General features: G+C 33.5%; 1 protein-coding gene and 1 long non-coding RNA gene across 2 annotated transcripts; one reads left to right on the top strand and one right to left on the bottom strand.

Annotated features, from left to right (window-relative positions):
- The first annotated feature begins 108 nt into the window (after positions 1 to 108).
- On the top strand, positions 109 to 7,026 carry Reps (RALBP1 associated Eps domain containing). The gene is made up of 7 exons (XM_076412997.1): positions 109 to 326; positions 744 to 1,128; positions 1,183 to 1,351; positions 1,402 to 1,504; positions 2,976 to 3,538; positions 4,058 to 4,348; positions 4,407 to 7,026. The coding sequence occupies exons 1-7, from the start codon at positions 177 to 179 to the stop codon at positions 4,615 to 4,617; spliced, it is 1,872 nt and encodes a 623-aa protein (XP_076269112.1). The 5' UTR covers positions 109 to 176; the 3' UTR covers positions 4,618 to 7,026.
- A 709-nt stretch (positions 7,027 to 7,735) lies between these two features.
- On the bottom strand, positions 7,736 to 8,788 carry LOC143201814 (uncharacterized). Its single transcript, XR_013007026.1, has 2 exons — positions 8,528 to 8,788; positions 7,736 to 8,054 (listed from the first exon to the last, which is right to left on the bottom strand). It is a non-coding gene; the product is annotated as an uncharacterized LOC143201814 (long non-coding RNA).
- Between the last annotated feature and the right edge of the window lie 6,427 nt (positions 8,789 to 15,215).

The following is a 15,215-nucleotide window of genomic DNA, read 5'->3' as shown; positions in this document are numbered from 1 at the left end:
TAAATTTTCAAATTCAAATGATACATTTTATATTATGAACATAATAGAGATTATTTTGCTAAATTAACACTCAATACACAAAGCTGTCAAAAGAGTTGCCTGCTCAAAATGCATTGTTAAATATAACCTCAATGTGCAAATGTATTAAAAAACGTCAGACAACAAAAATGTAAAAAATGGATGAGTTACATCTGTCCGAGACATTTCAGCGTTATTTTTCCGATATATTTCTTTGCTGTGATGACGATAAGTCTGGAAAAGCTTCTTTGACTAAGACTATTGAATTGGTGAAGTCCGGAAATGTTCCTGATGATGTCCTAGCGCAGGTAATAAAACTTGCTTAAATTTGTATATTAATATTATTATATTATACCTTTTATATATGTTATGATTAATATTTATAATACCACTATGATAAACCAATTTATAAGAATAACTAGTTAATATTTCTTGTATATATGTAGAAAAAATATGTTTATCACTTTGTTATCACAATAAGGGTTTTAGTAAGATTATAATATTATCCTTTATTGATGTTTTACTATTATTTTGTTTTATTTTTTGTTTGTTTAACACGTTTCCAATTTATCAATTTTATGTCAGAGTTGAGGTCAAGTTTTGCAAATTATTATCTTATATTTTTTGGTTATATTTATTATAATGAGAAAAAATGCTTTCAATTTATATATCAGATTTTTATTGATTTCTTTATTTTATGTTATTTATATTTTTTATTATTACAGATAGGAGAAATATGTTGGACATCTGGTACTAATTACTTAAACAAAATACAGTTTTTTTCTGCATTAAAATTAGTAGCAGCCTATCAGGCTAATCTGCCTATACGCAATAACTTAATTACCAACAAATTAGATCTCCCATTGCCTCGTTTTACTTGGGGATCCTTTGATGCTGTAGCACCTATACCTGATTTAATTGAATTAAGAAACATTTCAAAAGATCATGGCGAATCAGTTAGCACAGATTCAGAAGCTGACAGTGAAACCGTTCGATGTTCACCTAATACTTCAAGTCCTGCTTCGGACAGTCCTACACCCACAAACAGTGTACAGGATAGAAATTGGGCTTGGCAAGGATTAGTGTCAGAGGAACAGAGGCAACTGTTAGGTAAATTGTTATAATTTGTACTGAGTTTGAATATAATGTGACCTTTATGTACAGAGGAAGAATCTTCTGACAGGCATAGTAGTGAGGATGAGGCAGATATATCAAGTGAAATTTGGGCGATTACTCCAGAACAAAGGGAATACTATACAAAACAATTTAAGAAATTACAAGAAAATACAAATGCTTTATTAGCAGGTACAATAGCTAGAACATTTTTTGAAAGGTATCAATTGCCACTCTGTTAATTATTTTTTGTAATGTACATATTTCTAGATCTCAGTTACCAGTTCATGAGCTAAGAAAAATTTGGCAGCTAGCTGATGTGACAAGGGATGGAGCATTATCATTACAGGAATTCTTTATAGCTATGCATTTGGTGCGTTTATAGAAATTATTTATTTACAAGTTGCGTTTTAAAATGAAGTAAAATTTATATTTCAATTTAAGAAGGTATGTTCTATGATGTTTAATTTTAAGAATGGATAACATGTGGCTTTATTAAGGTATTTAAAAATAAGGAGAGTATATAGAAATACATTAATTATTTATTTTATCATTAATTGAAAATTTGAAATAAAATTGTATGTTATAGTGTATGTTGTTGTAGAACTAAACAGCAGTTCACATGGGAAAAACCACGCGATCTCACAACGATCTTAAAACATTGATTGTTGAAAATAGGTATATTACATCTTGAAATAAAATAATAATATATGAATTTTTAGAGAAAATATACTTTTGTCAGATATAAATTAAATGAAAAAAGTAAGAAAAAGCCTGTAAAAAAATGTTTAGCGTCTATGATCTTGTTTAAGCATTGTTATATTTTACCCATATAAAGTATTACTTAAGTTTTGATTCACAATCCACTTTCACAGGACATTTTTTGTCAAATTCTAAATATGAGTAATTGTGAATGAGTAATATTATTTTGATCGCGGTCATTATGTATAATGTATTAGTTAAAATTTGCAATGTCAATAACAATAGATGTCAAAATTCTTTTTTTTTTGCTGTACCATTTTTGCATCTTAATCTAGTTTGCATATGGCAAGAAAATATATTCGCTGCTCGTATATTGCGTTTGGACATTTTCTCTAACCTACTGTACTGGTCAAGTGTAGGTTACAAGCAAGTTGTTAGTAATTATGTTTGTAGCCATTTAACTAATCTTTATTTTTAATATTTAATATGGAATGAACAAATTTTTTGCGTAGTTTATCATTGTGTTATTGTAAGAGTCGAAACTACTCTAAAGACTACTGAATGCTTAATTATATATGTTGCTTAAAATGTCATATGATAAATCGGCAGAAATCGCACAGAGTGACATTTCGAACTTGATTTCAGGTCGTACACTATTAATCCATTAGACGAAAAATAGTATTCTGGTATTCTACATTATCAGTTACTTCCAGGTACATAGATTATCAGTTCAGGAATGTTGATTGCGTTCTACTATGGTACTGGAATGTGATCAATATGTGACCAATATTCCATCATATGGAAGCTTTATTGAAAAATTATTATTCATGCGGCCTCGGTAAAATTCTTGGTATGGTTGATTTTTAATGATCAGTGGTCATGAGTTCTGATGACTGAGCCGTTCTAATGAGTATCCCATTGAAATCTGTGTCTATAACACATACAAGGCACTTGTCAATAAAAGCAGGGATATTGCATCATCTGAATTTCCACTAATGTAGATATTCTAGAGATTGAAAGGGTAAACCACTTTGTAAGAGAAGTCACTTTCAATTGGCCATTTAATGCACCTTTTCGCTTTATTGAGATTTAAAGCAGATAATTTTTTAGAAGAGCTAAATTATGTTATTCGTATTTTCCAGGTAGTTCTACGAAAACATGAAATTGCGATTCCGGATACCCTTCCACCCTCTCTTATTCCGAAAATCGAAAAATCTCTACCATCTAGTCCGGAAGCCGAAACTGTTTTATCTCCACAAACGAAGGAAACCGCTAAAGAGTGGACGAAATTTGTCGACAGTCCGACTAGTTCCGTATCATCTCCTGGTATCAAACCGGTTAATTTTGATTTCCAAATCGATCAAAATGATCCAGATTTAAGACATCCCGTACCGAGAAGACTGACGCCCGAAATGGCCGCCGCAGAACGGCAGAACGACGACGTATCTGACGTTATAGATCTACAGAGCCCAAGAAAGCCAGAAGGCACGAATACGTTACAGATTAATCAACAGCATAGTGCAATTCAGAGACCACAACCCAAGAAAATTAACGCTAGAGGCTTCGGAGCTATTCCACCGCCGCCCGAGGAAGGCGGTCCGATTAGTTTACCAGCATTTCCACCTCCCAAAAAAGAAAAACCGCCACCGCCACCACCTAGAACGTTTAAAACTCATGGTAGGAGTTCATCTCTCGATTTAAATAGGTAAGTTTAGTTTGTTATCTTTGATACAAAAGAACATTTTATGTGTAATTATAGTGAATTTTAACAACGGTATGTAACATGTACCATTTTTATTGATGGCCTTTTACCACTTTTTTGGTAATACCGTAATTCCGTCGCTGCAGGATATTCAGGATAAACTGAACCAAGTGATGTCACCCTATTTTTAAGTCAGCTTTATACTATCAAGGTAGTTTTTGTAGCAATCTTAGTGGGATGGGATAAAGTTGGGGCTATATGGCAGATGCATAAAAATTTCGCAGACAAGGTTTCCTATTTTCAACGTTCAACCGTATGTGAAGCTTCTCTGGTTTCTGTCACGATTTTTATTTGACATTATTGTCATATGTTATACATTTTTCAGATTTGGATTTTATGATTGAGAGCAATGTTCACCTTTAACATCAAAGTTTTCGAAACGAATTTTGATACTGAATGATACGGGAAAAGACATATTACATACGTTTCTATGGTTTAGTGATGGTTCAATTTTTCTTTTAGATTAACAAAGCCAGTTGCACCTCCGGTAGTTCCGCCTAGAGTTAGTCCAAGTAGTCAGTCAAAAAAGTTAACGAATCAGAGGTCAGAAGGGGATGGCGTTTTTTCGCTTGAAGCAACAGACGTTTCTTTCGCCGATTTCAATCGCTTTGAAAAATACGAAAATGTTCAAGACGAGACCATATTTCCGGGTGATGTATATGAAGCTGAACGTAAGAAGCTTTTTGCACAACTATTTGCACAAGATCCGATAGAGGAACCTCCAAGAAAACATGGCGCTTTCGAAGTGTATAGGTATGTAAATATATACAAAAGTTAATATATCTAATGAATATTGCCTGCTTTTTATTAGAAAACCGGGGAAAACTTCGTCTGGTGATAGATCACCTCTTGATGCTCTTGAAGAGGAACAGTGGGAGGAGTTTTTGAGACTGCAAATTGAAAACACGGCTCTTTTACGTACATGTCAGGAATTAAGTCAGCAACTAGCAGATCTCAAGGAAGATAAAATGAAATTGAAAGTAAAACTAGAACAGCTGGAGTCGCTACAGAACGGTGGATAGTTTATTTTACATTCAATCATTTTCTATGTGTAGATAATATTGGAAAAAGTCATCAGACCACAAAATATGCTTGGAGTATTCTTATGTACAGGAGGTTTAACATATGCTCATTGGAAATTATAAATTCATATTATAAAATCAGTTATCCTAAAAATAAATTATTCATAATAGAGCTCGCTTATATCGAATTATATATTAAGCTTAGGTATCAAACATATTTTGCTTAAATGTTATTTATTTACAGTATAAAAGAATACTTCCTTAACATAAACACAACATAATTCAATTTGACCATTACGACTTTCTGCATTATCAAAAGTTTTAGGAATGTTTTTTGAAAAAGTAAAGTAGTCTATATTGGCTAGTCATTTTATCCTGAAACATAATGCCAGAAACTATAATATTTTTACAGAATGAAACAGCTCAATAATTAGACTTTTAATTTAGAGGTTAATAAACAACATTTGGAAACTTTGGGTTATGTAATAATGAAACATAACAATTTATTAAGAATTTCTGAAAAATGTGTACAGTAGCGGACCAAAATTGCCAAAGTAAATACTAAATAAGCACACGAAATCATATTTTGATTAATGCCTAACAAGCCTTCTAGAATAACTTTTCGTGTTCGGGAAAAGTTCATTTGGCTCTTGAAATTTGCTGTTTGGAGAAGATATTCAATGTGGCTTCAAAGCTTATTGCACACAGTTAGTTTTGTGATAACGAAACAGTGTGACACGATCTTCACTGGAAATGTGTGTCGCTAACTGTAAAAGAGTTGTAAAAACGTCAAGAAGAACAACGGAAGTGCGTTGATTTTCAAAAGCTTTTTAAAGATTATTTATGGTCTATATCAACGAAAAGATGGAATACATTTAAACTAAAACATAACTCATTATTATCGAGCACGTGATAACAGAGTAGAGAAATATATGTTGCAACGAAACAAACAACTTAGGATGCCAAGTTTATCTCACCTGCAATGTTTCTTAGTGTCATATTTGAACGGTGAATGGAATATTTGGCAGTTCTGGGTACCTACGTTGGGGTTGTCTAACGGATTTAACACTCGGAAAAATAGAATAATGTCAAATTTCGGATTTGTCACAGAAGGAGTCGTATGCTTAAGATTCTGGATCCGCTACCGAATGTGTAGCTAAAAGTCTAATTATTTGGGGTAATGTAGTATTTGATTTCTGACGATCTTTATAATATATGTGGATGCCTGTATGGTGGATGTTTTCTTATACAAATTTTAACCATCGTTGGAATTAAAAGATTATTAAATGTGATATAGTTATGCTATTTTAAGAAAAAAAACTTTAAGTTTGTACATTGCTAAATTTTAAGTTGTACTGTTTAATGTACCATTAAATTGCTTTTGATAAGTATTAAATATTTTGCTTAATTTTTATAATTCAGTATTTTTAAATGTTTATTTAATGTATTTTTGTAAAAATTAGGGTGACTCAGAAAAAAATATTTTTGAAAATTAAAAGAATCTATCGTTTAATAGTGTTTAATTATTTCCAATTTTTAAGTTACTGTTTCAGTTAATCAAAGGGTCCTTGGCGGTTTTACTTTTCCATTTTTCCATTCAATCGGACAATTTTACTTTTAAGGGGTCCCAATAAAAAAAGTCTGTGGAATCCCTTTTTCTAACTTCAAGTGAGCCAGAAAAGTATAAAATATATTTCTGAGCCACCCTATCTAAAGAAAATATGCATTTGTTAGACTCTTAAGTTCAAACTATCTATGCATGTTTTGTATTGTAAGAAATCAATTTGGGATCTGTAGTGATAATCAAGATACACTGCCCTAGATAATATAATTTTGTTTTAATTTTTGTCAATTTTCCATAGAAGTAAAATAATATCTTGACCATTGTGATTGTTTCAAAAGAAATACAATAAACATAAGATTTGAATAATGGCAGTGTATAAGTTTCATGGGAAATATTTCATGTATTTATCTTTAATGGTTTTCCATTAAAATATAAAATAATGTGCTTAAAATTATATGAAAATTCAAATTATATTTTACTTCTGAGTTTTTAAGAGATTGTACAACTGAATATGTATTTGGTTATACAAGCTAAATGATATATTATTTATAATATATATATTTATTTGTATTTTTTTTGAAGGGTCAAAATGTTGGTGCCTTATGAATGAATAATATTCTACAGAATTTAATCTCAAAAATTCAATTTGTACAATCTCATTTCAGTCTATTTTTTATAATGATCAAGCGACCGTGGATATAGTAATATTTGTTGCATTCATTTTTTTTTTGAAAAGTCAAAAGCCATCTAGTATAGATTTCTGTATTTGTATTATTATAATTTCATTTACTTCAAATTGTAGACAGTATACATACAATTTTAAAAATATAAATATTACTTTTAAATTGGTTTTTATTCACTTAGTATTTAAGAATCTAATTTTTTTAAATTGCAAATCAAGTTAGAATTATTTCAAGTCAATTTCAATTTTTTTATTCACATTGACTTTTTGTTGGACATACATGCCCCAATTACAATACATTCCTTACATCGCTTCTTATGGAAAATATTTTAGTCAGGAATTATTAATGAAATCGAGTAAGCTGATACGTAAAAACAAAACAGGTTCTGTCATATTTGTAGTATGTAGTGTGAGTTTGGTAGTGGCAATTATATCTTGACTATTGTGATTTTTCAAATGTTAGTTTTTATAATTATTAATATGCAGGTAATATTTCATGTACTAATTTTATGAAAACGTATAATTATATAAAAATTAGAGCATATTACGGGGTCTAGTGCTCTTCCGAAGTTTTTGAACGTTTTTAGCCTATTTGATTCATGATATCTTGAATCAATACATACAACCAATAATATTAAAGACATGCATTAAAAGTAAAGGTTTTATAAAAGCAATTTATTGTTTTCAGAAATATAGTACATATCTATGTCTAAATCTAATGTAATAAATATATTTATATAATAATAAGATATATTTGTGTCCAGTAAATGACTAGAATAACAAAATAATAATATTGCAACTTAATACTAATATGTGCATCTTTTACGATTGTACTATAGTACAAATATATAATCAATAAAATAAAATATTTGAGGTGCCTATTTTTACACTTAAAATTGCTTTCTGCAGGAAACAATACAAATACAAATTTAAAATTTTTTGAATGGTTTCAAACATCATTAATCAAATAATTGTTACCATCCAAGTTAATGTTATATATATTATATTATATATATTTGCTAGCATTCTGAATTCTCGGTTGCATTTGTAATAGGCACATCAGTTATATAATTTCTAGAATATTTCAAATCACAGCCTTGATAAGCCTTTATCATGAGTTGTTTCATTTCCTCCTGTGTTAAATTGGACGTATCTGATATATATTTTGAAAATGCTTCATTTGCCAACCATCTACAAAAGAATTTATATAAAAATAAATATTCTTTCAAAAGTTGAACTAAAAATATGTTTATTTACTTAAATTATTTACAAAAATTAAGTACATTGCGGTCCATAAAGAAATTCATTTCAAAAACACAAGCGTGGCTACTTTTACTTTAGATTTCTGTAACTTCAGAATTACAGAAATCACAAAGGTACGATAGGAAATTGGTTTTAGTAGGAAGGAGTCACATATCACGTTTAAATAACGAAACGCATCTAGTAAGGGATGTTTCTGGCATCTAGTAAGGATATTAAACTGGCAGAAATTAAACGCCTTTAAATATAACAGTTTTCTTTCTTTCAATTTCCAAAAGTGAATTTCTTTTTAGATAATTTTCTGTATAGTATAAATATCTGATTTTATAAATGTAGAAATAACCCAACACAATTTTCACACTGAATGAAACTTATAAAATCTGTGAAAATAAAAAAACACATACCTTTGATTTCTTATGGATTGTATTTCTTTTATTAAAACACTTTGACTTAATTTAGTATTCTGAATCAGATGATTATGCGATCCAATATTATCTGTATTATCTGGAATCATCGTTTGGCTTTTTTTTCAGTTGAGTCAGTTTTCAGGTCGATTTAGGTCTAGATACTCGAAAATATTACCACCATAAAATACTTTTAATTAAGAATGACATGTTCTCGTTATCTTGTTTAGGACGTACGCAGACCGCAATGTTAGGTATCGATCAAAATTTATATGAATCAACGCCAACAATAATCTGTCGAGAGAGATAAACTTCGTTCCTCGTTGAAGTTATTTGAACACTATCGCTATTGGAGAGTTATATTTAGCCCGATCCGTACGTTTTACAGACGCAAGTGAAAGAGAGAGGGTAACCGTTAGTGAGGGATACATCTGGTATTCAGCTGTTTGGGGTGCGTACTCTATACTGCATTATAGGGTTGAAAATCAGTCACGGAACAATCGTTGACCACGTGCTGTTTTAGTCCCAAAATTAATATGTTTTTCCTTTTGCAATCATTCCTTATCCTATGTCAATTATTATTTTATAAAAACAAAGACTGTGGTTAAAATGTTTTTTATTTTATTTCATATATATATCTTGTATTTGTATGTTAGCAATTTTTTTATTTTATATTAATATTATATCACAAGTATTGTTAGAAAGTGTATTTCAAATAAGCTTACCTGATTCTTTGTTAAAAAGATAAATGAGCTATACAAATATAAACAATTGGTGCCCAAAAAACCTTGTACATTCAATTAGGGGTATAAGCCACCGAAAAAAATTTCGATATTTCGATATATCCGCAAACAATATTGATTTTTTTTAGAAAATTTCGATATATCGATATTTTTCTGCATCCCTTCATTCAATTAACCACTATGCCTTAGAAGTCCAAACAATCTAATTGAATTACATGCGTAATTCGAAATATTAATTTCAGTTTTATCTTGGTCTGAAGATTTGTGTGGATTGATATGAGGTTTGGTTTGGTTTGGTTTGAGGGTCATGTCACAGCGGGCGACAGCATATGACTATGTTCAAGTCTCAATTTTCGTTTTGGCGTAATAATCAATAGCTTACTGTTTGGTTGGATTTGGGTTGGTCAACTGTGAATATAAACAAAATCTGTTGTTTAAAATGTCAATTTTAATTTCTGACGTAATAAGCAAAAATGGATCGATAATCGAAAAATGTATATTTTCGATCGACTGTAACTGGGAAACTATAAAACATTATTAAAAATAGAGAACGGTTTCGCAATCAGCATGCGCAAGAAGCTGCAATTTGAGAATATTAACGAAATTCCATGCTTGAACTAAGTTTTGGTTTGGTTGGAAGAATGCCCGACTGGAAGTTGGAGAGAGCATCCGCGAGCAGAACGTCGACGAACTGACGGCGAGTGGAGAGGCCTCGTGAGAGGCTATACTGAGAATGGTGACTGACATAATGAGACTGAAATATCAGGGTGAGTCGTCAAGTCGTAGGAACTGAAGCCCTCCACCTCGAAGTAATGTTGTAGGCGGTTAATTTTGTTCAGGGTGTCTGGGCGAGAGAAAGAAGAGAGTGTTTTATAGTGGGTAGGACCTATAATATAAAAAAAAAGTTGGTTGGTTGATAGCAGGGGAGTGCCATACTTCGGTTGTAAATGATTTTTTCACCAAAAAAAATTAAAAAGCAGTTCGCTTTGATCAGAGGTTTGGTTTCGTTTGCGTTGGTCGGAGGTTTGGTCTGTTTTGCTTTGGTTCCCCACCAAGGTGTTCCCGGTTTGTCGTGCCGGTGGGGCTTGAGTGCCCTTACTACCCGGCGTGCTATGACGACGGTGGTATAGCCACTGGCAGGATCACCCTTGTTGTACAGGACAACGGAAAGAACAATTACGTATCTTATTTCCAAGAAGGGATGGGACTAAGTGGCGAATACAGGAGGAGATCCCAATGTTTGAGAACGAGGAGATCCCAATGTTTGAGAACGAGGAGATCTGGAAGGCCGCTAATGCGTTGCAAAGCTGTAAGACACCGGGCACTGATGGTATCCCGGTGGATATGTCATACCAGAACAGAGAATGGACGGTGCTGTTGACACTAGATATCAAAAACGCCTTTAACTCAGCCTCATGTACAGGAATCGTAGACCAGCTAAGAAGCAAAAATATTAGTGCTTATCTCTTATCTTCTTTTCGGGGAAGAAAATCTTCTCTGAGGGGAAGAACGGTGGACGCAGGACAAGTTTAGCTTTTTTATGTATAATTTCTCGAAAACTTTCGAGATTATCGGTAATAAACTTATAGGTCGGAGGTCACATCTTCTGGTATTTTTCTTGGTTTAAGAATCATTAATATTTTAGCTACTTTCCAGATACTAGGGAAGTAATTAATTCGTAGCATAGCATTAAATATAAATGTTAATAGTTTTATACCCTTTTCTGATAGTTCTTTTAAAATTTTGCCAGTAATTAAGTCATAACCAGGAGCTTTTTTAATATTAATCTCTCTCATTATTGTTTGTTTAACTTTTTTGATCGTTAATTTCTCGTGCGGTAAATCCATTTGAAATGGCGAATCTAGAAAGCTAGTAATTTTATTTTCCTAATGTCGGCCTACTCTTTATTGCTTCTCGCCCAATTATTTTCGTTTGTTTTAATAGGTGGGTTATGCTGCTGGGATCTCCTAAGCTTTTTTGTTGCTTTCCACAACGCATAGTCTGTAGCCTCAGTTGATGTCAAGTTTTCTAGGTATTCTTGAATGCCTTGGTTTTGTTCAATTTGGATTAGTTCTTTCAGCTCTTTTATTGCCCTATTAAATTTTCTTTTATTCTCTTCAGTCCTTTGCTGTTGCCAATTTCGTCGTAACTTTCTTTTTTCTGATATCTTTTTCTGTATTGTACATGATATATGTGTATTTTTTCTTGGAAATGTTTCACTGTTAGGAGTCGGGGAATATGCTGCCTCCTGTATATTTTTTGTAAGATTTATTGCTTCTATTTCTATATCCATTTCAGTTTGTACCTCTTGAGGTTATTATTCTGGAACCCCACATTAAATGTTTTGCATTATAATCTCCTCCGGCTATAAATCTATTACCTATCGTACTGAAGAATTCTTGAAATTGTTCTGCTTTGTTGTTATGTTCGAGTGGGCAATAAATCGCAGAAATTCTTAATGGTCCATGCACTTCCTCTATGGTTATACTGGTGGCTTGCAGGTAGTCTTTGCGGAATTTTTCTTTTTCAAAATGCTTTATATCATCTCGAATTATTATGGCTGTACCTCCATGTGCTTTATCATCAGGGTGATTTGTATGATAATGTTTATATTTAGGAATTTTCAAATAATGTTTGTCCTTAAAATGTGTTTCGGAAACCATCATAACGTCAATATTTTGTTCAGCTACGAATATTTTTAGTTCCCTGGCGTGTTGTTGGATTCCATTGGCATTCCAGACGGCGATTTTGTAACTATTGGTTTCAGGCATTAGGCAAGTTTGCTGACGACGGTTGTGAGTAGACCAAGCATCGTACTCATTTGATCCATTAGTTTGGCCATCATGTTTTCTAATCTAGAGATGTTGCTAGTTTCAGTAGGTTGAGATGTCGTGTCTCGATTTTGTGCCATTTTTTTTCTGTGCCATTTTCAACCATTTGGGTATAAGTTATGTCTGGTTGACTTGGCCTGGCAGGTAGACTGGTAGGTGTGGATTGTTTTTGTTGCTGTTGATGCCTTTTCTCCCTTAAGGCAGGATAGAGTTTATGTTGTTTTCTGTTGCTTGTGAACTGCGCAACCCTTGTAGTTCGCGGGATGATTTTCGTTACAGTTAGCACATTTCACTTTTTCATCGCGAACTTTACGAGTACAATCTCCTGTTTTGTGTTCTCCTGCACATTTTACGCATCTATATGATTTGCGGCAGTAAGTCTTTGTGTGCCCGTGCGCTTGACACCTCGTGCATTGTGATATAGTTCTTTTTATATGTGGTGGTTCGCATTTAATAATATTATTTTCCAATTTGGTGATTTCATACAACGCCTTATTATTTCCATTAGGTTTTATATCATTGTAGAACATAGGCAGGGTTTTTTTGTCGTGCGATGTCGTATATTGTATATGTATTTTGGTTTGGTTTGGTTTGGTTTGGTTTGGTTTGGTTTGGTTTGGTTTGGTTTGGTTTGGTTTGGTTTGGTTTGGTTTGGTTTGGTTTGGTTTGGTTTGGTTTGGTTTGGTTTGGTTTGGTTTGGTTTGGTTTGGTTTGGTTTGGTTTGGTTTGGTTTGGTTTGGTTTGGTTTGGTTTGGTTTGGTTTGGTTTGGTTTGGTTTGGTTTGGTTTGGTTTGGTTTGGTTTGGTTTGGTTTGGTTTGGTTTGGTTTGGTTTGGTTTGGTTTGGTTTGGTTTGGTTTGGTTTGGTTTGGTTTGGTTTGGTTTGGTTTGGTTTGGTTTGGTTTGGTTTGGTTTGGTTTGGTTTGGTTTGGTTTGGTTTGGTTTGGTTTGGTTTGGTTTGGTTTGGTTTGGTTTGGTTTGGTTTGGTTTGGTTTGGTTTGGTTTGGTTTGGTTTGGTTTGGTTTGGTTTGGTTTGGTTTGGTTTGGTTTGGTTTGGTTTGGTTTGGTTTGGTTTGGTTTGGTTTGGTTTGGTTTGGTTTGGTTTGGTTTGGTTTGGTTTGGTTTGGTTTGGTTTGGTTTGGTTTGGTTTGGTTTGGTTTGGTTTGGTTTGGTTTGGTTTGGTTTGGTTTGGTTTGGTTTGGTTTGGTTTGGTTTGGTTTGGTTTGGTTTGGTTTGGTTTGGTTTGGTTTGGTTTGGTTTGGTTTGGTTTGGTTTGGTTTGGTTTGGTTTGGTTTGGTTTGGTTTGGTTTGGTTTGGTTTGGTTTGGTTTGGTTTGGTTTGGTTTGGTTTGGTTTGGTTTGGTTTGGTTTGGTTTGGTTTGGTTTGGTTTGGTTTGGTTTGGTTTGGTTTGGTTTGGTTTGGTTTGGTTTGGTTTGGTTTGGTTTGGTTTGGTTTGGTTTGGTTTGGTTTGGTTTGGTTTGGTTTGGTTTGGTTTGGTTTGGTTTGGTTTGGTTTGGTTTGGTTTGGTTTGGTTTGGTTTGGTTTGGTTTGGTTTGGTTTGGTTTGGTTTGGTTTGGTTTGGTTTGGTTTGGTTTGGTTTGGTTTGGTTTGGTTTGGTTTGGTTTGGTTTGGTTTGGTTTGGTTTGGTTTGGTTTGGTTTGGTTTGGTTTGGTTTGGTTTGGTTTGGTTTGGTTTGGTTTGGTTTGGTTTGGTTTGGTTTGGTTTGGTTTGGTTTGGTTTGGTTTGGTTTGGTTTGGTTTGGTTTGGTTTGGTTTGGTTTGGTTTGGTTTGGTTTGGTTTGGTTTGGTTTGGTTTGGTTTGGTTTGGTTTGGTTTGGTTTGGTTTGGTTTGGTTTGGTTTGGTTTGGTTTGGTTTGGTTTGGTTTGGTTTGGTTTGGTTTGGTTTGGTTTGGTTTGGTTTGGTTTGGTTTGGTTTGGTTTGGTTTGGTTTGGTTTGGTTTGGTTTGGTTTGGTTTGGTTTGGTTTGGTTTGGTTTGGTTTGGTTTGGTTTGGTTTGGTTTGGTTTGGTTTGGTTTGGTTTGGTTTGGTTTGGTTTGGTTTGGTTTGGTTTGGTTTGGTTTGGTTTGGTTTGGTTTGGTTTGGTTTGGTTTGGTTTGGTTTGGTTTGGTTTGGTTTGGTTTGGTTTGGTTTGGTTTGGTTTGGTTTGGTTTGGTTTGGTTTGGTTTGGTTTGGTTTGGTTTGGTTTGGTTTGGTTTGGTTTGGTTTGGTTTGGTTTGGTTTGGTTTGGTTTGGTTTGGTTTGGTTTGGTTTGGTTTGGTTTGGTTTGGTTTGGTTTGGTTTGGTTTGGTTTGGTTTGGTTTGGTTTGGTTTGGTTTGGTTTGGTTTGGTTTGGTTTGGTTTGGTTTGGTTTGGTTTGGTTTGGTTTGGTTTGGTTTGGTTTGGTTTGGTTTGGTTTGGTTTGGTTTGGTTTGGTTTGGTTTGGTTTGGTTTGGTTTGGTTTGGTTTGGTTTGGTTTGGTTTGGTTTGGTTTGGTTTGGTTTGGTTTGGTTTGGTTTGGTTTGGTTTGGTTTGGTTTGGTTTGGTTTGGTTTGGTTTGGTTTGGTTTGGTTTGGTTTGGTTTGGTTTGGTTTGGTTTGGTTTGGTTTGGTTTGGTTTGGTTTGGTTTGGTTTGGTTTGGTTTGGTTTGGTTTGGTTTGGTTTGGTTTGGTTTGGTTTGGTTTGGTTTGGTTTGGTTTGGTTTGGTTTGGTTTGGTTTGGTTTGGTTTGGTTTGGTTTGGTTTGGTTTGGTTTGGTTTGGTTTGGTTTGGTTTGGTTTGGTTTGGTTTGGTTTGGTTTGGTTTGGTTTGGTTTGGTTTGGTTTGGTTTGGTTTGGTTTGGTTTGGTTTGGTTTGGTTTGGTTTGGTTTGGTTTGGTTTGGTTTGGTTTGGTTTGGTTTGGTTTGGTTTGGTTTGGTTTGGTTTGGTTTGGTTTGGTTTGGTTTGGTTTGGTTTGGTTTGGTTTGGTTTGGTTTGGTTTGGTTTGGTTTGGTTTGGTTTGGTTTGGTTTGGTTTGGTTTGGTTTGGTTTGGTTTGGTTTGGTTTGGTTTGGTTTGGTTTGGTTTGGTTTGGTTTGGTTTGGTTTGGTTTGGTTTGGTTTGGTTTGGTTTGGTTTGGTTTG

This window comes from Rhynchophorus ferrugineus, unplaced genomic scaffold, assembly GCF_030347505.1.
Source record: "Rhynchophorus ferrugineus isolate W39M unplaced genomic scaffold, kcgeb_rfMv2 rfM1, whole genome shotgun sequence".
Lineage (NCBI taxonomy): Eukaryota > Metazoa > Arthropoda > Insecta > Coleoptera > Curculionidae > Rhynchophorus > Rhynchophorus ferrugineus.
The sequence above is the reverse complement of the archived record's forward strand: the minus strand, read 5'-3'. Positions and strand labels throughout refer to the sequence as shown.